This window comes from Hemicordylus capensis, chromosome 3 (genome assembly GCF_027244095.1).
Source record: "Hemicordylus capensis ecotype Gifberg chromosome 3, rHemCap1.1.pri, whole genome shotgun sequence".
Taxonomy (NCBI): Eukaryota; Metazoa; Chordata; class Lepidosauria; order Squamata; family Cordylidae; genus Hemicordylus; species Hemicordylus capensis.
In genome coordinates, this window is record NC_069659.1 from 39,471,879 (window position 1) to 39,494,162 (window position 22,284).

The 22,284-nt window shown below is 46.9% G+C and overlaps 2 protein-coding genes across 4 annotated transcripts in view; one reads left to right on the top strand and one right to left on the bottom strand.

Annotated features, from left to right (window-relative positions):
- The window catches only part of MTUS2 (microtubule associated scaffold protein 2), a 498,194-nt gene that overhangs the window by 156,397 nt on the left and 319,513 nt on the right, over positions 1-22,284 (top strand). For all 3 annotated transcript variants that reach the window (XM_053312197.1, XM_053312196.1, XM_053312198.1), the window contains exon 3: positions 11,066-11,306. In XM_053312197.1, coding sequence (XP_053168172.1) covers positions 11,066-11,306 — 241 coding nt within the window. The remainder of the gene's footprint in view (positions 1-11,065; positions 11,307-22,284) is intronic.
- LOC128352039 (uncharacterized) lies at positions 3,488-8,648 on the bottom strand. Its single transcript, XM_053312208.1, has 2 exons — positions 7,774-8,648; positions 3,488-4,229 (listed from the first exon to the last, which is right to left on the bottom strand). Exons 1-2 carry the CDS (start codon positions 7,787-7,789, stop codon positions 3,616-3,618), a joined length of 630 nt encoding a protein of 209 aa, XP_053168183.1. The 5' UTR covers positions 7,790-8,648; the 3' UTR covers positions 3,488-3,615.

Genomic DNA, 22,284 nt, shown 5'->3' on the forward strand with positions numbered 1-22,284 from the left:
TCTCTATGCCATATTAATGAGCAATTAGTAAATAAATACAGCATGAAGTCAACCTTAGGCTGTCTTCCTTATTGGGACAATCAGAATCTGATTTGGTTTAAATGGAGGTAGGAATAGTTTCTCTGTCTAACTTCTCCTTTGTATCTTTTTAAAACTTACAACAATGAACTGGGTCCCCTTTGCTGGACTGGTTCAAAGCTGAGCTCATGATAAAAGAACCTATTGTTAACGTTGCACCTTGTACACACTTACTTAGGAGCAAGCTGCATTGTATGCAGTGGGACTCACTTCCAAGTAATCATGCATAGGATTGGGCTGCATATATGATAAACAGGTTTATTTAAAAATACTTTCCCCGCATGTATATAAAGTAAATATTTAATTTTTATTTTCTGCCCACCTATATTTAGTTCCATTTAAGAAGAAGGGGGGGAAACCCAGTAAAAATTCAACCTGCACGTTAGATAAAACATTTTATTTTTATATGAAACACTTCGTTGTGCCACATATAAAAGATAAAAACAAGCAAGTTTTCTGCCTTGTATAGATAAACCAAGCTGATTAAAAATGCATTAGCTGGTTATTTGCAGAATTCCTCTCTCCTTTTAAAAAGAATTTATTGTTGCTGCATTCACATCCAATATATATAGCAGGATTATACAGGGTGCATAATAAAGCTGGATTAAAAAAAATAATTGGAGATAAATCTTAGCTGGGAACATTATTGGCTGTCCAGAAGGTATGTTTTTGAAGAAGATCGTCCAAAGTGAAAGAGACTAGAAAAGCACACAAATGCATTGTGATAGTTACAAACTAACATTTCAGATAGTTAATATAAATGGGGGGGGAGGAGAGTTGTCACCTTTATTTAGATGTAATTAACTTTTAAAAGGCTGGAACTAATTGGCAAAACATCTGAGTATGAAACAAAGATTACAATACAGATGGAAAACCTAGATAAAGAGCTTGATTATCTCTCTTGTATATTTTACACTAAGGTTATGGGGGCAGGAAAGCCCCCCAAATATTTTTCACTCATGGCAGCATAAAACCAGCTTTGAAACACTGTAGGTGTGAGATCATAAAGGTGTATCGCTGCCATTAAATTGTATTGTCGGAATGTATATAAATTATTTTAAAAATACAGTGACATGACACAACAATGTGTTGTAATTTAGCAGCAAAGTTAATTAACCAGCCTAGTTAATTTTGCATATGTAGCTCCTGGCAACTGTTTTGATTGATTTTTAAAATAAATTGCATTCTGGCTCCCAAGCTGTTTTTTAAAATCAAAATCGCAATAGTGAAATAATGGCTGGATGCTAATTTATAGCTTAAATAGGAATTGGACACCAACTGGACTGCTTTCCAGAATGCTCGCTCAGGGATAGTGATATAGTATTGTAGCAAATGGATGAAACCACTTTCAACCTGAATAACTGCAGCACTGTTTGTTTTCATATAAATCCTGTCCTGAAATGCATTCATTTGATTCTTTTTATCATATTTCTTCTCCCTTCTTTGCATAACAAGTGTTCAAGCTGCATTACAAAAGTGTGCAGGGTTTCTTGTCTTCCAATAGTTGTCTGCAGAACTACCTTGTAAGATGTATATGAAAGTCAGAGCTGTGCAGCAAAGCAAAGAGACCCGTCAGTTTTATTTCCTTCTCCTGCCATAGCCCTATTCAGACATTGCATTATACATGCACGTTTGTACAAGTGCAGAGGCGTAACTAGGGAAAACGGCGCCCGGGGCAAGCACTGAAATTGCACCCCCCCGCCGCATCCCCCCCCGCCGCCCCCCCAACATACATCTGACACACATGTTTCAGAAAACTTTTATTTAAAATTTTTTAAAAATTACAAAAATTACCAAAAATTTCAAAATGCACTACATACTTAGGTTTTTCCTCACAACAACCCTGTGAAGTTGGCTTGTATCTCAAACATCAGAATTATGATGCAATGATGATACATACTACATTATACTTAGGTTTTTCCTCACAACAACCCTGTGAAGTTGGCTTGTATCTCAAACATCAGAATTATGATGCAATGATGATTATTATGATTATGATGCCCCTCCATCACGCCCTGGTTCTGTTCCTGACTTTCCCTTGTGAGTGACTGTATTTTAACAAAACGAAAACCAAGGACTCCAAAGTAATTCGAGGGACTAGGGTGATAGTGCTAAAGACTCCTTATTCTCCCGCTGTTAAAGAAAGATTCCCCTTTTCCAAAACCACGCACTATTTACACCAGAAAAGGTTTCAAATGGAGGGGGAAGCATTTATGCATTTATGCTTTGTTTTATGTTACGATTTCAAAGTTAGAAAAACTATAAAAGGGCCATTTCCCCAGACCCCGGCCCAAGAAGACACTTAGACATTCTTTATGGGTAAAGGGCCACTCTTTATTAATTAATTAACAACCAGCAAAGGCGAACTGAACAGTGGGTGATGAATCACCAACGAAACAGTGCGGGCTCCTAGGCAAGGGCTAGGATTACCCTCATCCTGCCCATTGCCACTTTGGGCGACACACCCTGGCTCCGGAAAGGGGGAAGGCACGCCCTGCCCTATTCCATCAAAGCCAACCACCCCCTTAGAAGAGGGGACCTGGACAGCTCCCGGTATTCACCCCCCCGGACCGCGCAGCCCAAAGGATGGTGAAGACCTGGAGCAGGTTTCATGGCCATCAATTACTCCCCGCGCCGCACAGGCAACAAAGGAGCGATTAACCAATCCACCTTTAAATATCCAAGGGTGCTCACCGATACTATACCTTGCTTACCCCTCAGCCCGCACTGTTACCGCTAACGTGGCCAACCTAAAACCTAACTACTCACTGAATACAGAACGGAGTAGGCGAAAAAAACCCCAACCATGGCCAATCGGTTAAGGGCAAAAAATTCCTACTCGGCCCCAGAGGCGACCAATCTCTAGACCCGCTCTGCACCAGGGAAGGGAGGGAGGGGACAATCCAAAAGGACTGGTCGGCTCAGAGCATGGAACGGCCGTTTTCGGCCGAAACCACGCCCACCAAGCCCGGCCAGCCAATCAGGACCCTTCTTGGTCCTCGTGCTGAGCTGGGCTGGGGAAAAGGACCTCCCCGCAGCACGAGGCAGAGGGGAGGGGAACTTTCCCCAGACCCCGGCCCAAGAAGACACTTAGACATTCTTTATGGGTAAAGGGCCACTCTTTATTAATTAATTAACAACCAGCAAAGGCGAACTGAACAGTGGGTGATGAATCACCAACGAAACAGTGCGGGCTCCTAGGCAAGGGCTAGGATTACCCTCATCCTGCCCATTGCCACTTTGGGCGACACACCCTGGCTCCGGAAAGGGGGCAGGCACGCCCTGCCCTATTCCATCAAAGCCAACCACCCCCTTAGAAGAGGGGACCTGGACAGCTCCCGGTATTCACCCCCCCGGACCGCGCAGCCCAAAGGATGGTGAAGACCTGGAGCAGGTTGCATGGCCATCAATTACTCCCCGCGCCGCACAGGCAACAAAGGAGCGATTAACCAATCCACCTTTAAATATCCAAGGGTGCTCACCGATACTATACCTTGCTTACCCCTCAGCCCGCACTGTTACCGCCACCCAGGGAGGTTAGCCCACGCTTGACCTCCCTGCCCCACCACTGCCCAAAAATTCAGCAAGCCTCCTCTGTATGTTACCTAAATATAGATCACAACCAAGCTCCGAAAGGTGAACCCCATCGGCACGATATAACTCGGGAAGACGAGCCACCACATTAGGGTGGTGTATTACAGCACCACCGGCAGCTATCACAAGTTTCCCAATTGCGGCTGAAGCTTTGCGCCTAGCCTTTTCTAGACAAAGCCCCGAACGGGCATTCCGCCACACCCTACGCTGCAGCCAATTAACCCAGAGAATAAGCACCCCGGGCATCCATTCCTGCAATAAGGACAAATCAGAGGAGGCCTGCTGAACAATAGACAGGCCAGTCCGCTTGCCTAGGTCATTTTCCCCTAAATGCAAAACCAAGATGTCGGGCGGGGAAAAACTATCTAAGTGCCCCCTAAGTGCGGGCAGTAGCTGGTTCCAGAGCATCCCACGCATGCCCAACCAGTACACAGCAGCCCGTCTTCCAAACCCAAGCTGGGATCCCCAACGAGACGTGCTAGCCCGCTTGAAGGCCCAAAAGACCAGCGAGTGGCCGCACAACAGGATCCGTACTGGAGCCACCGATCCCCCAACACCTGCCAAGGGAAAAAACACAATCAATAGCAGCCGAAAAAAGCCCGCTGTCAGCGCACATAGCGTCTGACCGCCACGGACTTCCACCTCCCAATCCTCCGAACCTCCGCTTCCTGGAGGCCCAACCTCGTGGCAGTAGTAGCTGCCCCAATGCGGAAAGAGTGAAGCGTAATTCCCTCAAGGGGAATCAGGGCCGCGCTAAGGGCCTTTTTAATCACTGAAAGAAACTGATACTGGGTAAGAGGAGTCCGATCCGAATGCGCGAACAAACACCCCCCAGAGTCCGGTCCCAGAGCCACATAGGCTCTGAGGGCTGACACCGGGCAAATTTGCCTATCCCCAGCGGCCGCCAAGCGAACCGTCTGGCCCCTCCCCCGCTGATCCGTCTTAGAGCGGCGAAGAAAAAGCTGCGCCTCTTCTCCTGACAATGACAGGTTGGAGAACTGCAGACAACGGTCACGAGGGGAAACCCTGCTGCGCGGGAGCAGCTCCCCGGGGCGAAAGGCTCCGAAAAAAGCCACTAAAACCGCAGCCCGGAACAAAGACACCTCCCAAGAATCTGCACAGCACCCGGCTAACTGACTGAGTGTAGCGGTCACCATATCCAGGGTAAAGGGCCGCCTAGAGTCTCCAGGGCCAGGGTCAGCCCTGGCCCAGCCCTCCAGCATGCGCCGCACGCGAGGGTCGGAGGAAAAATCACCCACCCCCCTCACCTGCGCCTCAAATGCAAGGGCAGCTAAATAACCACCCAGGGTGGACACGGCCCGTCCTGCTCTGCGTAACGTGACTAGGAACTGTTGCAGCTGACCCACGGGGACCGGCCAAACCTCAGGCAAACCTTCAGCCCTTCGAAAAAGGGCAAAAGCCTCAAGCTTGGCTGCGTAGCTAACTCTGGTGCCAGGCGCCAGAGACGCCGCTATCGCCTGCTGCGCCTCCACCTGCCAAGCTGCCAAAGGAAAGCCGGCATGGGGTCCGGGTGCAGAGAAGCCTCGGGAGCTAACGCTCTGAATCTGTCCACCTGGAAACGAGACAGAGCGTCAGCGATGTCGTTCCGAATCCCCGGCACATGGCGGGAGCGGAACAAAATGTTGGCCCGCAGACACTGCAAAACTAAAGCTCTGACCAGAACCAGAACCCTAGGGGAGCGCGAAGACTGAGAGTTGACAACCTGCACCACTGCCTGGTTGTCGCACCAGAAACGAACTGAGGAGTCAGCAAACTCCTCAGCCCAGATGTGAACTGCCACCACTATTGGGAACAGTTCCAAAAAGGTCAAATCCCGCGTTACCCCGCGTTCAAACCAGTCCCGAGGCCAGGGAGCAGCACACCAGCGGCCCCTAAAGTAAAGCCCAAAACCTGCACCTCCAGCAGCGTCCGAATGGACCTGCAGATCAGCCTCTAAAAGCTGCTCCTGTCTCCAAAAAGTAACCCCATTGTAGCCGGCCAGAAAGGACTCCCAAAGGGACAAATCAGCCCTGACCCTTCAGTAACCCGGACCCTGTGATGGGGAGCGCGCAGGCCCATTGTCAAGTCACAGATCCTACGCAGAAAGGCCCGACCAGGGGCAACAACCCTGCAAGCAAAGTTAAGATGCCCCGTTACCACCTGAAGCTCCCTAAGGGAGGCTTTACGGGCCCGCCCTAAGGCCCTAAGCAGCTCCACCAGCACTAGTAGTTTAGCCTGCGGGAGTCTAGCACAACCAGCAAGCGTATCAATCTCAATACCCAAGAAGGAAAGCCGGGTAACTGGCCCTTCAGTTTTATCCTTAGCCAGCGGTACCCCAAGCTCCTCCGCCAGCCCCATAAAGGAGCGCAACAAGCGGTGGCATTCCCCTGAATTGCCCCTACCGACAAAAAGAAAATCGTCTAAATAATGAGCTGTAGATTGAAGGCCCGCCCTACGCCTGACCGCCCATTCCAAAAAAGAGCTGAAAGCCTCAAAGGCGGCACAAGAGATCGAGCAACCCATTGGCAAGGCCCGATCAAAATAGAACTGGCCAGCAAATGTGAAGCCCAGCAACTCAAAGTCGTCCGGATGAACGGGCAGCAGGCGAAAGGCGGATTCAATATCACATTTGGCCAAAAGGGCCCCTGGGCCCTGACCCCTAACTACTCTGACTGCCTCATCAAAGGAAGTGTAACGAACCGAACACAAACTGTCGGGGATGCCATCATTGACAGACAACCCTTTGGGATACGAAAGGTGGTGAATTAACCGGAATTCACCAGGAACCTTTTTTGGAACCACTCCAAGGGGCGAGGTTCGTAACCGGGGAAAAGGAGGGGCATCGAAGGGGCCTAACACCCTACCTGCCACCACCTCCTTAGTAATCTTCCGTAATACCACATCCTCCTTGCCCACCACAGATCTAAGATTACGAGGACTCCCTAGCCCCCGGCGTGCAGAGGAAGGAATCCGGAAGCCATCCCGAAAGCCCAAAAGTAGATAAGAGGCTGCCAACCGGTCAGGGTAGTCCATCAGCAAGCGCTCTAACACGTCAAGCCTGATGGGGCTGGGGCCCCTTACCCGAAGGGGGTGGGGGGGGACCACCCTTCCGATTGTTTCCAGGCCTAAACTTGGACCCGGGACCACCAGGTTTGGCTCGGGAGCACGATGTACTGGGGTGCTTTGCTCCGCAAAAACCGCATGCGTGCCTGAAGCGACAGGGGGAGTGAGAGCACTTGCCGCTGGTGTTATACTCCCAGCAGACCAGATGGGGTTGAACCCACTGCTGGCCCGCCCCCGCTGCGGCCGAAACCCCGGAAGGCCTGGACAACAAGTGTCCACTATCCGAGCGGTCACCTTCAACTGGGCGAGCTGGAGACATGATCACCAGCCATAGTTCCTGCAGAGGTGTATCCCACGGCAGAGTGGGATCCAAAGCTGCCCTCATACGGAAACTCTCATCATAACGGATCCATGAAGATCCAGCAAAATCTGAGACAGCACGGTGAATGATATCCATATACTTCAGGAGAGCCGGGCCCCGAGCCGGCTGCGCCTGAAGTATCACGCCCATGTAGATAGTAAAGCCAGACAGCCAGTTATTCCATGTTTTTTCCACTGGCTTTCTCTTGGTGGCCTCATGCTCCTTGCAAGACTCACCCTCCTTATGTTTAACTTCTGGTTCCCTAAACAGAAGACTAAAGATGTCTACATACTCCCCCTTGAGAATCTTTTCCCTGGTAGAAGGCAACAAGTGATCCCCTAGGGGAAGGCCCATGCCCCCGTAGGGGGCGTGCTGGGCCGAAGGCAGAATCCCCATTGGGTAATACCCAGGCCGATTAGCGGCATTCTGCTCTGAAGAAGGAAAACTGGGGGAGGGGAACGGGCCACTCGCAGGCCGCCCGCCCAACCATACCTGCTCTGCTGCACCCTGTGTACCAGCCGTGACCCCAGGAAACGCCAAAGGAAAACCCATACCCAAGTGTTGTGTATAGGGGGACCAGTAGGAAGCTGGCCCCCATCCACCCATGGCAGGAATCGGCCAGGGAACAGCAGGCCACTGGCCGGTGCCGCCGGGAGGTGTCGGTGCTGCTGGCTCACCCGGAACCAACGGCATAGCCGGATCTGCAGGCGGATGTCCAACCGAAGCGGCAGGCACAGGCAGCGATGACGCAGGAACATCAGGAGCCGGGTCCACGGGAGATGGCAGCACAGGAACAGGCGGAGCCAGGGCTGGTCCCTCAGGAGCAGAAGGCGCTTCCGGCCCCCCGGGGGGGGGTCAGGCCTGATGGGTTCAATCCTCTCTCCAGCGCCTCCAACCTGCTAGAAATAGACGTTAGTAGCTGACTCCTGGCAGACCCCCTGGTCCGCCGGGGAACCTTGGGAGGCGGAACCCCACCCCCGCCAGAAGGCCCGGCCCCCGGGTCAGAAGGAGCAGCCTTCGCCTTCTCTAGCGCCTCCATACGGGTGATTAAGCCACGAATAAGAGCCATTTCCTCATCTTCCTCCTCTGAGGAAGAAGGAGGGGGTGCAGGCCTCTTAGGCGGACGAACGGGACGCCCCCCTTTCTTTTCTTTCGCCTTACGGGGCATCACAGCACACAATACCAGATAGGAGTAAAAAATAAACACAGACAAAAAAACCCCCAAAGCAAGCCCCCAAAGCCCAGAGGAAGACTTGTAACCACAGGCCTGCAAAGGCCCCAGCAAAATCAGTAGCCCAAACTAGGAAAAGCCACCAGCACCTTCCCAAAACAGGAAAATGGGGGCCCCCGGAAGCCACCCGCCCCCGCACCGGACCCCACACCCTGGCTTGTCCACCCCCCAGTGGCTAAGGGACCCACAAACCCAACAGGCCGAAGCCCAGAAGCAAAGAAATACGCCGCGACGAGAAGGCTCCACCGGGCCGGAACAACCCCCGCAGCTGCAGCCGCGCCTCTCCGGGGCTACCCCCGACAAGCCCGGAAACCTGTTGCCGCCGCGACAGAACCACCGCCGAATGCCCCCACGCCCGCTTTCGGGCGAAACCCCCCCCCCCACTAGAGGAGAAAGGAGCTCGACTAAAGAGCTCCTCTCTCACCGACAATCCAAAAGGACTGGTCGGCTCAGAGCGTGGAACGGCCGTTTTCGGCCGAAACCACGCCCACCAAGCCCGGCCAGCCAATCAGGACCCTTCTTGGTCCTCGTGCTGAGCTGGGCTGGGGAAAAGGACCTCCCCGCAGCACGAGGCAGAGGGGAGGGGAACTTTTAGAGAAGATATGCACTGCCTTAGTTGCAAATCCTGCTTTTTTGAGATTACCTGCAATTGAATAAAGCGATAATATACACCTTTGCTATTTAAATTGGTTGGAGAGTATTTATGACAATAAAAAATGAAATGGCATTTCAGATGCAACATTGGTTGCCTAAGACCACTCAGATTTAACTAATCTTCATCACATTGACAAAAAGAGCAATTAAAATTAAAATCCATGACTAAAACCAAACCACTTTGGGGTTGTTTTTAATGAAAGGTGGTATATAAATTTAACAATAAATGTTTAGAAGTATATACTTTCACCCCCTGCCCAACCTACAATTAATTCCAGCTTATTTTCAAAGGGCTTCTAGTTTTATTTACAAATTGCTTGGCAGCACCAATGTTTAAGTAATCGCTAATTGCTCCTAATGATAGTTTTACTTATTGTTAAATTTATATACCACCTTTCATTAAAACATTCTCTGTTCATCTGATTTTCAGTCTGGTTAATTAAATCGGTGGAGGTTTAGACTTTCCTGATGGGCTGAAACAGCTAATCCATTTTGATGATGACATATAATTAAATTAGCTTGCATTACATAGTGAAAAAGTCGAGGAAGGGAGAGATGGGGGGATGTGGAACCCAAGGTTCCACATCCCCCCATCTCCCCCTCCCTGAACCTTTTCAGTTAAAACGTGGTTAGATTATAGGGGAGGAAGGACTTGAATTAGCAAAAAGGGGAACTGGTTTGGGCGTTCAGGAAGTTGTTCAGAAGAGGGAGTTGTTCAGGAAGTTTGCTCTGGTGCGTGTCCTCCTCTCGACGCATGCGCGACTGGTGGCGGGGCGGCGGGGCGCGCCGGGGAGTGAGAGTCAGAGACTTGGACTACGAAGACGCTGCAGCGCCCAGTGCTGGATGAGCAATGCCAATGGGGGGGGGGCGGGACCGGGGGAGGGGGACTGCTCTGCAAAATAAAGAAAAAATAAAAAAAAATTCTGGCAAATCGGCGGGGGCACTTTTTGGCGCCCCCTGCCAAGTGGCGCCCAGGGCACGTGCCCCCCGCCCCCCTATAGTTACGCCTATGTACAAGTGTACATGTTTTTGTGTGAATGGCTGTACCTGCATTCTTTTAAAATGTGAACCTGGGTACAGACCACCTCAAATGCAGAGTACAAATAGCAAATGTGAATAACTGTAAGTGGGTGCAGATCTGTATGTACAAATTGCACATGCATTGAACATAATGGGTAAATAACTGTATGGGCTTACAGTTCTGTACATGCATACACTGTACATAAATTACATGTGCCTTGAACTTTAACATGAGAATAGGGCTCATATGCTAGCAACATGATGGCATGCAGAGAGATCAAGTCTCTCTGTTCCAGCAATTTGCCACTTTGGAGGCAAATCATTGTTTCAGAGGGGTGATTTATGGCTGGAAAACAACACAAGGGAAAAGAGTTAAGCTCCCCTCTTCCCTGTGTGTGATCTTGTGCAGGGCATGGGGACTCCTGTGGCTTTTTTAAAAAAGAAAAGAAAGTAATAAGAGATGCTTCTATTTGGGAGCATGCCTCTATACCACACACTTTTTGTCTAATTTAATTCCTAGTACCTTGCTGCAATTAGTGTGGAACTCTTTCTGATACTGGGTAGTACAAATTATTTTATTCTATATTTCCCTTGCCATGGTATAAAGCTACAGAGGACTCCACTTTGCAGAGTGAGTGCTGTCCCATTCTTTTAACTGAGTGAGCATTCCCCATTGTGCTTCTTTATTACCCATTAATGAAAACATCTGTCTCTAAAAATATTCTCTAGATGCTTTGCACTAAATGCTTTACTACTGTATAGAGACAAAAAAGGAAACCCCATTAAGAAGACTTCCCTAGCTTATTGTCCAATAAAGAACAAAAGTGGTTGAATTCTGTGCTTCAGTTCCCTTTCTGGGCATTCTCCCTAACCACAGAATTCTCAAACAATCAAAATTAAATTCTGTGATTTGATCTTCTGTTGTGAATACCAGTGTGTTAACTTAATCTACCATATCTGTATAGTGACCATCACATTTTTTCAGCGCTTCACAGGCTGGGAAAAGGTTAACTCCAGTCCTTGTAGAAAATTTATTAATTTTTTTTGCATTTTTATCTATACAGGTTGGGGAAAGGCCTGTGAAAGAAGAATATTGCCCTCCACCATATACCCACTATGAGGTGCCTCCAAGTTTTTATCGCTCTGCCATGATACTTAAGCCCCAGTTAGGGCTGGGTGCAGTGTCTAGGTTACCGTCTGCAAAAAGCAGGATTTTGATTGCAAGTCAAAGGTCTTCAGGGAGTTGCATCCATCCACAAGGGCCAATAACCAGTTCTCCTACACTTTTCCATCCCGATGCCTCAGGTAAGTCTAATGCCTCAGACTTTCCCACCTCACTCTTAATTATAGCAATATATTTCCCTCCCTCAAAAGGAGTACCTCAAGATGAAGAGAATTTTGGCCTGTTACCATAACATTCTAATCACTGTGATTAAGTCTTAATAATAACAACACTAATTAAGTGATTTGTTCATCAATCTCTCGTTTGGATTACTGTAATGCGCTCTACCTGAGGTTGCCTTTGAAGACGACCTGGAAGCTTCAGTTGGTCCAGAATGTGGTGGCCCACCTGCTTATGGGCACTAGGAGATATGATAGTGTGACACCTCTCTTGTGGTGGCTACACTGGTTACCTGTCTGCTTCCAGGTCCAATTCAAAGTGCTGGTTCTCACCTTTAAAGCCATTCAGGGCTTAGCACCTGTTTACTTTTTGGACCACATCTCCTGGCCAATTGTGTCCCACCCTGTGTGATCTTCTCAGGTTGCCCTTCTTTGGGTCCCTGGTCTCAGAGGTCCATAGTACTAGGGCCCATGGAAGGGCTTTCTCTGTTGCTGCCCCCTACTCTGGACCCACCCACCCCAATTCGGTCTGCCTCTTCCCTTTCAGTCTTTAAATCCTTATTGAAGACATTTCTGTTCTGCCAGGTATTTGCCCTTTAACTTAAGGTTTTGTGTTGTTGTTTTGTCTCAGATGCTGTTCCTGCTTTGTACACTGCCTTAAGTCTGTGGATTGAATGGTATATTAAATCTTTTAATAAATAAATGTAATCATATAGTCAAACAATGGATGCGAAGAAATACAGTCCCTATTCCTGCAAAGCAGAATGCATAAGGAAAACAATGCTACTATTACTACTACAACAAATATTTATATATTGCTTTTCAAAAAAAGTTATCGAAACAGTTTACATAGAAAAATAAGTAATAAATAAGATGCTCCCTGGCCGCAAAGGACTCACAATCTAAAAAGAAGCATAAGTTAGTCAGCAGCAACAGCTGCTGGAGGGATGCTGTCCTGGGACTGAATTGCTCTCTCTCTGCTAAATGTAAGAGAATCACCACTTTAAAAAGGTGCCTCTTTGCCCAGTTAGCTGGGGTTAGGATTAGATTTCTTCTATATTGCATTTTAAAATATATGCCAAAAAGAACTATATTTTCAAACATACAAAATCTGGTGCATTGCTTGTGATAACACAATGAGACTAAATGACAGTGCTGTTGCTCTGAATTGAACCTGCTCACCATATGTTGAATTCACCATGAATGATCTAATCCACATTCTCAATATGCCAGTGTTGATGAGTCAATTGGGCTCAAAGACTGTGTCCAGACATCAAATTCCTCTACTGCTCATTTGGTACTGATGTGCAAAATTGGATGTGGAGGTGAAGAGAGTTCAAGTACCAGGGTGGGAGTGGAGTGGCAGTTTAAAAAAAAGAAAAAAGAGCATCCCACAGCTGCTGTACATGCAAAATATCCTTAAATGTCTACCCTAAGATGCACTTCTTCAGGTAATTCTTTTTTCTCTGAAGCAGTCAGAACATTTTAGACATAAAATTAGGAGAAATTAGCTTTCCTGGCAGCAAGACTAGACTGTCCTAAAAAGGTTTTTGAGGGTCTGAGATGCTTTTGATTGGGCTATACCCATATTAAGTCCCACTGAAATTGAAGGGACCTAAGTTAGTTATGACTAACTTGTCTCATGGATTTCAGTGGATTCAGTGGTGCCTGATCAACTGGTCTGGATAGTGCCCTGAATGCTTAAGAATATTTGGATTAAAAGCATTTTCAGCCTTTGAGAGGATTCCTTTTGTGCATGTTGTTTTGTTATGTGGTATCCTTCTGCAACCCTCTTACTAATGTTGAGGTTTACATAATAATCACTTATTTAACTTTCCCTGCCCCCATTCTCCCTCTGGAAGCAACTCCATCTGAAAGAAACTCTGGAAAGAACGTGTGTGTGTGTGTGTGTGCACGCGCGCACGCGCACACACACACACACGCTTCCATTAATATATTCAATATATAAGAGGAGTGTACTGTATTATAAATAATTATAAACATATTATATACAATAATTCCCTAATTTGTTTCAAGATCCCGAGGGTCAATCTCCCTGGCTTTTGGAGCTCTTGGTTTCATTGATTTTAAGTTACACAAGACTTTTCTTTATGGAGGGATTGCTAATGTCTTCCATTCTGCCCGTATTCTTGGAACAGACATTGTTTCCATTTCTGCTATCTCACTTCTGTTTTCTCTTGTGGCCACTGAGGCAAGTAGCCTTAAAAATAAAATGGTGCTAAATTTCATCTATTAAACCTTTCTTGCTTTTCTGTGAAGATTCATACAGTCTACTTTTGATTTGACCTGTGTACACAAAGGAACTATTGTATTGTTTTTTCTGATATTTCCTGATGAATAGTCTGAAGCCTAACGCCAGTATTTTCTGGTCCTTGGTTAAATACAGGCAACCAGTTGAGAGTTAGACCTTTTCGCATACTGGCTCATAGCTGGTAGAGGCTTAGTCATTAACTGGCTGGCAGGATTAATCCCTCTTTAGGGAGAAAAGGGGGCCTGATCCTCTGAGCAAAAATTATGTTTCCTCTTGTGGCCACTAGTAACCAACTGGACATAGAAAAACTGGTTCCTTTCTCTCCTTCCCCAGTGTCTCTTCCTCCTTCTCTTGAGCGCATTGAATGCAATTTTATTAGTTGTATTTTAATGCATGAACCAAGGGTGGTGGAGGGGGGAAAACTGATTTAGAATGATCATTCTGTTCCAAGAATCAAATGTGACATTAAGTGATATCAGTCTTTCCAGATCACTTTGATTCCCCCTGCCCCTTCTACTCATGATAATTTGACAAGATGTGATAAGACCATTACTTGTTCAGGAACTTGACTCACTTTATCTCAGACAGCATATTTCCCTTAATTGGACACACTGTTGTGTTTCATCTTATCTCCTTTCATCTGTTGTATTCATTGTATGTGATGTTAGAGCTGCAGAATCAAGTACAGCTCATAGGGCTGTCCTTAGAGAGTCCTGGCAGGATGCAGGGCCCGAGGCAAATCAGCCAGTGTGGGGCCCCCTTCCAGTTATTTCTAATGGGGGTTAAAAGAGTGGGGCCCAGGGTGGTCACCATGCTTGCCATACCCTAAGGGCAGCCCTGACAGCTCAGATGATTTTCAGCTTTTTTATTCACTACCTTTCAGAAGGCAGCAAGAGAAAGCATTTTGAAAGAGGTAGGGAACCCCACCAGATACAACTAAATAATACCAGGGCCAAGAAAGACTTTCTGAGGTCTTGGAAAGTCACTGCCATTAGTCAATGTGGGACTAAATAGATCAGTGTTCTGACTCAATATATAAAGTGGCTTGATGTACCAATATATTCAAGCCATAGCTCAATGAACATAGGACATAAGAAAAGCCCTGCTGGACCATGACCAAGGCCTATCTATGGTAGAGCATGTACTTTGCATGTAGAAGGTCCCAGGGTCAATCTCCAACATCTCATTATGGTAGATAATGGGGACAAAACATTGGAATGTAATGGTTTGGCAGCACCAGCATCTAGATTCTCAGTAATAATTCAGTGAGAAGAAAACAGCTAAGGAAGAAAACAGCAGACTTCATTCCTGCCTGGATTCCATTGTGAGTGGAGCAATACTTCTTTCCAAGTTGTATCAAAGAAACTGGTTGTAGAAGTCTGTCGTGGTGATGCTGCCACAGAGGAGAGCTGGTCTTGTGGTAACAACAGCACCGCAAGTGGGTCAGTTCAACACAATGAATGGCCACCTTTGCTAAGCAGGGTCCATCCTGGTTTGAATTTGAATAGGAGACTACATGTAATCACTGTAAGGGATGGGGCTACTCTGGGAAGAGCACCCGCATGCTTTAATGCAGAAAGTTTTAAGTTCCCTCCCTAGCATCTCCAGATAGGGTTGAGAGAGACTTCTGCCTTTAACCTTGCCTGTGTAGAAATACTGGGTTTGATGGACCAGTGGTTTGACTCTCTAGAAGGCAGATGTCCTTATGTCCCTATGCACTGAACCCATTAGAATCTGGTCTCTGAGTTCCATTGTAACTCGAGATCCTTTAAGTGGAGATACCATAGATTGAAACTACAGCCTCTTATAAAGGTAAAGCTGTCCCATTGAGTCGGTGTCAAATCCTGGCGACCACAGAGCCATGTGGTTTTCTTTGGTAGAATCCAGGAGGGGTTTACCATTGCCATCTCTCCCACAGTGTGAGATGGTGCCTTTCAGCATCTTCCTATATCACTGCTGCCTGATATAGGTGTTCCCCATTGTCTGGGAAACATATCAGCGGGAATTCAAACCAGCAACCTCTTGCTCCCTGGGCAAGTTACTTCCCCGCTGCACCATATAGTTCCTCTATGTATATCATTTCTAAAAGCCTTGATTCAGGAGCTACTTCACGAATATGTGTGGATGCCAAGATATATACACAATAGTGCGATTCAGAAGGCAGCAGCCCCACAAGCACCTCTCTGTAGCCTGAGCTTTTCTAGCTGGAAACATATTGGACAGACCTAGAAAAACTATTGAATAACACCACTACTTTCTTAGAAAGGTGCAGAAAAGGGCAACCAAGATGACCAGGGGTCTGGAGCGCCTTCCTTATGAGGAAGGGTATAGCATCTGGGGCTTTTTAGTTTGGAAAAGAGGTGACTACAGGAAGACATGATAGAGGTGTATAACATAATGCATGGAGTAGAGAGACTGGACAAAGCTAAATTTTTCTCCCACTTTCACAACACTTGAACCGAGGGGTCATCCCATGAAAGTGAAGGCTGGGAAATTTAGGACCAACAAAAGGAAGTAGTTTTTCATACAGCACATAATTAAACTGTGGAATTCTCTGCCACACGATGTGGTGATGGCCAGTAGCTTGGATAACTTTAAAGGGGGCTTAGACAAATTCATGGAGGGTAGGTCTATGGCTACTAGTCTGGTAAATATAGGCCACCTCCATTCTCAGAGGCAAGATGGGTCTAAATACCAGATAACAGCAAGAGAGAGGGCATGCTCTTACCTCTTGCCTGTGGGCTTCTCAGAGGCATCTGGTGAGCCTCTGTGTGAAACAGGATGCTGGACTGGATGGGCCTTGGGCTTGATCCAGCAGGGCTATTCTTATCTTCTTTGTAGCTCTGACAGTAAGAATTGGAATCATGCTGAGAAGGGAAATAAGAGCTGGGCACTGCAACATAGAAGGGCTATTGGCTCTTGTGGCAGCATGCTGGTTTTTATCGCTGCTCCCCAGGCAGAATAAATTGACCCCACCCATCCCTTCTCTAAGAAAGGCTGTTCTAAAAGGGGGGCTTAGCAAAGAGGGTAGTGACCTTCCAGTTTCAGTACAGAAGAGGGCAACCAAGATGATCAGGGGCCAAGAGCACCTTTCTTATGAGACAAGACTACAACACCTGGGGCTTTTTAGTTTAGAAAAAAGACGACTGTGGGGAGACATGATAGAGGTCTATAAAATCATGCATGGTGTGGAGAAACTGGAGAGAGAGAGATTCTTTTCCCTCTCACACAACACTAGAACCAGGGGTCACTCCATGAAGTTGATTGCCAGGGGTCTAGAACCAACAAATGGAAGTACTTTTTCACACAACGCGTGATCCACTTGTGGAACTCTCTGCCACAGGACGTGGTGACAGCCAACAACCTGGATGGCTTTAAGAGGGGTTTGGATGACTTCATGGAGGAGAGGTCTATCAATGGCTACTAGTCGGAGGGCTGTGGGCCACCTCCAGCATCAAGGGCAGGGTGCCTCTGAGTACCAGTTGCAGGGGAGTAATGGCAGGAGAGAGGGCATGTCCTCAACTCCTACTGTAGGCTTCCAGTGGCATCTGGTGGGCCACTGTGTGAAACAGGATGCTGGACTAGATGGGCCTTGGGCCTGATCCAGCAGGGCTGTTCTTATGTTCTTATGTTCAGTTAATGAAATGACCCAGTGTCACAGAGCCAGTGCTGAAGAAATCTGCCAAGACTGGTAGCTCCTCAGGGGAGTCTGAAGATGAAGGCAGGGCTGTGTTCTTAGGTCATGGTTTGGGGAGGGGGCTGGCTTCACTTCTCCTTGTGTGGTGGTTCTGTTGTGAACTTCACCTGGTTTTACACTCCGTACATGCTCAGAGGGAAAGAGGCAAAGTCACATCATACACAAACTGAATTGGTTCTTGGAGATGGTGACCATGTAGGATCTGGGTGCGCAAACAGAGATAGAGAGAGACACACTCAGAAAGTTCAATGGGCTTTATTATAAAAAGTTGCTCATCAGGATAAGATAAAAACATCTTTCCGATTCAAGTGTAGTGTAATGTGCCTAACTAACATATGTGTGTGCAATCAGTAATTACAGCTATCTAACAATCTAACAAATCCAAATAAAACATTTAGAGAGAAGCAGAGAAAGAACAAAGAAGGAAGGGAAGGCTTAGGAAGGGGGTGGCAGTAATTAGTAGGGAGGAGGGAAGAGGGATCCAAGGCTTGTGGCGCAGCATATTACCAGGGTCAGAGGCTTGAGAGTGGTGGGGCTTTCAGCTGAAAGGAGAGAGGCTGTAGCTGGAGACAGCAGCTTGGGAGCGATGGTCAAGCTTCTGGTGGTCAAGCAGGCTGGTCAAGCAGGCAGTTTGCTCAGAGCGAGGAGAGAGTGAGAGCACCATGGCTGGGGAAGCCTTGACTTCTCATTGCGTAGCAAAAGTCACAGACAGTTCCTGTCCATGGGCAGAGTTCCTGCTTGTTGCCCCTTGGCTTAGCAGCAAACTCTGGGATGGCTCTTGAGCAAGTATGCTTGTTAGGCAAGATTGCTGACTCTGTCCAGCAAGCCTCATTCTTTATAGTTATATCTTCCTTTGATATCCATAGGATCTATTCAAAGTATCCTTACCCTTCCTGGGTCCCCCAGAAGGTGACAATTTGCTGTTACCTTCTGGATATTGTCTTCAGGATATTAGCTCAGTCGAGGGTAAACAGGGTCTCAGTTCATCTCCTGTTAGCAGAGTATTGTTCTATTGTCATTTCCAAAGTAAATTTGCCTCTTGGTCCCAAGAATGTTAAAAGTCAGGAGTTAGTGAAAGACTTAGTTCTATTTGTGTGAGACAGAATTAAATTACTTCTTGTGTACCTCAATCTAGTGTGAAATTATAACAAAAGAATATTTAAAGTAACATCAAAAGGGGTACATGTGTGAGGCGAGTTAATCAATACATTTGACTAAGGCAGAAGCATCCTGTCAGTGAGGTAAGGGGATTACTGGAGAGCAAGTTAATTTCAGCAGTTTGAGACTGATAATCTCGCAAGACCCATTGTGTCTCTTGTGAGTTCCACAAACACTGATAAACAATGCTAGATTACCCCTGCCTTTACCAATCATTTATCAGGCAGTCATGAGATCTGGGTGTCATGTACTGGTTAGGTCATCTGAATTCAGGCATTAATCGATCCCTTAATAAAATGGAATCCGACACAGGCCTGAATTCCATATACTTCTGGGTTGGTACCTCTGGGTCTAATGTTGGGGTACAGGTGCCCAACAGTTCCCAGTGGCATGGGGTCTGGAACATAGTTTCTTTACAACCTGTCCCACGCTCTGAACTTTCCCCCTTGTCTACCAGTTGGAGGGCGTCCTGGTTCAAGAGTCATGATACAGAGCCTGTTAGAATTACTGAGGAAAGGGACTGTATCTCAGCGGTAGAGTACGAGGCTCTCCACACAAGCAGTGTGGAGAGCTGGATGGGGTTTGGCGTGGAGAGTGGGTCAAGCCCGCTCTCCCTGCACACAAATATCATGGCCTTCCTGGGCGGCCGGATCGGCCACACACACAATGACTGGCTCTGTCACAGAGCCAGTAGGGATGGCGGGGATGGGAGGCCGTCTGGCCCTTGGAAGTCCCAGCATGCCCCGCATGAGTGTGCAGGGCATTCTGGGGGGACCCCTGATGCCAGGAGGCTTGCTGCAGATGCCTGGTCGGGGGTCTACTCGCGAGTCGCCATGGCATGGAGCTGCTCCGCGGCCTCTCATGGTTAAAAAAAAAAGGGGGTTAGCAGGGCGCTCATTCTGCTAACCTCATTTTAGAGGAGGGTTACTTTGGCGGGCTAGCCGCCGTTGAACCACCAGGCTCGCTCGCGAGCCCGGTGGTTCTCACAATGGGGAAAAGCTGGACTAGGCTCCCTTAGCCCTGTTTCCCTACCATCGTGAGAATAGCCTCTGCATGTTTTGTACGTAGAAGGTCCCTGGTTCAATCCCTGGCATCTCTGCTGAATAGAATTCCAGGCCACCAGTGCTTGGAAAGCCTTTATTTGAGAACCCTGCTGTTGTCAGTCAGTGTAAACAATACTTGGTAGATGGGCCAATGGTCTGGCTTAATATAAGGCAGCATGAACAATCTTCATCTTCAGCCTGACTTGATTTTATTTTGTTTTTTAACTTCAGGCCCAAGAATTTAGATATTTACAATGTATGTCATTCCATTGTATGCTGAACCACTAAGGCAATTTTTGAAAATCTACCTTGCTGCAATACGTGGGGCAAACCTAATATGCTGTAATGAAGCTTTTATATTCCTTACTTTCATAAACTCCTAATTCCTGCACAGCATGAAATATAGTGCCTCTCAAGCAAAACTAACAGTATTCACCCCAAAGCCGCTGAAAGTGATATTTTTGAATGTATAGAAGCATCAGAAGCAGACATAAAAGGGGTTATTAGTTTCAAGCTGTTGTAGCCTTCACTGGATGACTGAATTTGTCTAATGTAGTGCTATGGCAAGGAAGTGGGGAATGGGTAATAGGATGTTTATTACTGGTCAACATTTAGATACTGTAGGAGGCTGCAAAAATGTGATTGAGCAAATCCCCAACTGGGATAGTCTTATTTTTGTAATTGTAAGTGAACTAAGATACATTTCAGTCTTAAAGGAAACTTGGAAGCTATTCACACATGTAGGCAAAACTGGGCTAAGGAAGCCCAACCCAGTTTTGCCTACACATGTGTACCACCAGGATCAGGCAGGCCCTTTGGCAGCAAACCTGCCCCAGGAGCCCCACTCTTAAACAGGGTTAGGAGAGCAAGCACTCTCCTAACCCCATTCTACTGATCGTCTGCCAGCCCCAACTGGGGCTGGTAGGCTGTGGGGCTCCCGGCTGGCTTCATGGAGTAGGGATCCCCATAATCGCCTGCAGTTGCCGCCAACACGTTTGGCAGCTACTCGGGAACGGGCCTTCTCTGTTGCTGCCCCTGGACTTTGGAATGCGCTCCGTGTCGAAATAAGACCCTCTCCACCTTTAGCAACATTTTAAAAGGCACTGAAGAAACACTTATTTACCCAGGCTTTTAATTAGATTTATGTTTTAAATTTTTAATGCTGGTTTTAAATGATATTAATGTTAATGTTTTTAATGTTTAAATGATTTTAATGGATTTAGTTTTGATTTTAACTGTTAATTGATTCTAATTGTTTTTATTTGTTGTAAACCACACCGAGCCATAAATAAATAAATAATGCACCGTGCACTTGCGTATTGAATAATGGGACTTCCGGGGGGTGGGGCGACACAGGTGCAATGCATCCCAGTACCCTGACCCTCAGCAATCGTCTGGGCGGCTGATCTCGCCGCCCACCAACATGAAGTGGATCGTCTGTGATCCAGGTAAGCATTTTGGGGTTTCCTCTCCCCGTCTGAGCCCTTTCTCTGATTGTGAGAAAGGGTTCTTGCGCTATCTTTCTTCTACAAAGATGTGTACATAAGTTGCATGCTGCACGTACTCCAGCAAGGACAAATCATGCGCAGAAAATATTTTGCATGGGCAGCCAATGTGGATGCACATTATTATTATTATTATTATTTAACACATTTTTATACAGCCTAAAACTCACGTCTCTGGGCGGTTTACAACAAAATAAAAACAAAGTAAAACATTAGTTAAAACAAAAACGAAAAGTTTAAAACATTACAACAATTTAAAAATTTTAAAAGAATATTTTAAAACAGCATTAAAACAATATTAATTAAAAGCCTGGGTGAACAGATGCATCTTTAAAGACTTTTAAAAAGCTGTCAGAGATGTGGAGGCTCTTATTTCACTAGGGAGCGCATTCCAAAGCCTCAGGGCAGCAGCGGAGAAGAGACATCCCTGAGCAGCCACCAGACGAGCCGGTGGCAACTGCAGATGGACCTCTCCAGCAGATCTCAGTGGGCGGTGGGGTTCGTGACAAAGAAGATGTTCTTTTAAATACCCAGGGCACAAGCTTTTTATGGCTTTATAGGTTATAACCAGCACCTTGTATTTTGCCCAGAAACATCTCGGCAGCCAGTGTGGCTCCTTCAATACGGGAGTAATATGGTCTCTCCGAGATGACCCAGAGACCTACCTGGCTGCCGCATTCTGGATCAACTGTAGTTTCCGGACTACATACAAGGGCAGCCCCACATAGAGTGCATTGCAGTAATCAAATCTGGAGGTTACCAGCAGATGTACCACTGTTTTGAGGTTGTTCACCTCAAGAAACGTACGCAGCTGGCATATCAGCCAAAGTCGATAGAAGGCACTTCTGGCCACTGCCTCAACCTGGGAGATACACATGTGCATCTGTATAACAAAAATCATCTAGATCCTTGAACTGGTGTCTTTTGATGTGGCTGTACATTTCCATCTATGGCCACTAGCTGCTGCATTCAAATACTAGTTAGACATGCCTTGAGTTAAACTAGACCCATTGGTGCATATGCAAATACATGTGCAGTGTATCATTAGAATCAATCTGACACATGTTCAGGTTTTGGCAATCTGCATAGATGCGAATGCAAGTTTGTGAATACTTGAAAACTCTGCGTTTTTGTTCTTGATGTCTTCTGGTAATGTAAAAAAGATAGTGGTCAGTACAAATCCTTTATAAATACTACAGCTTGAAACTTGCTTATCTTGTTAGGAACATAGAAATCTGCCTTATACCCATTGGCCCATCTAGCTCAG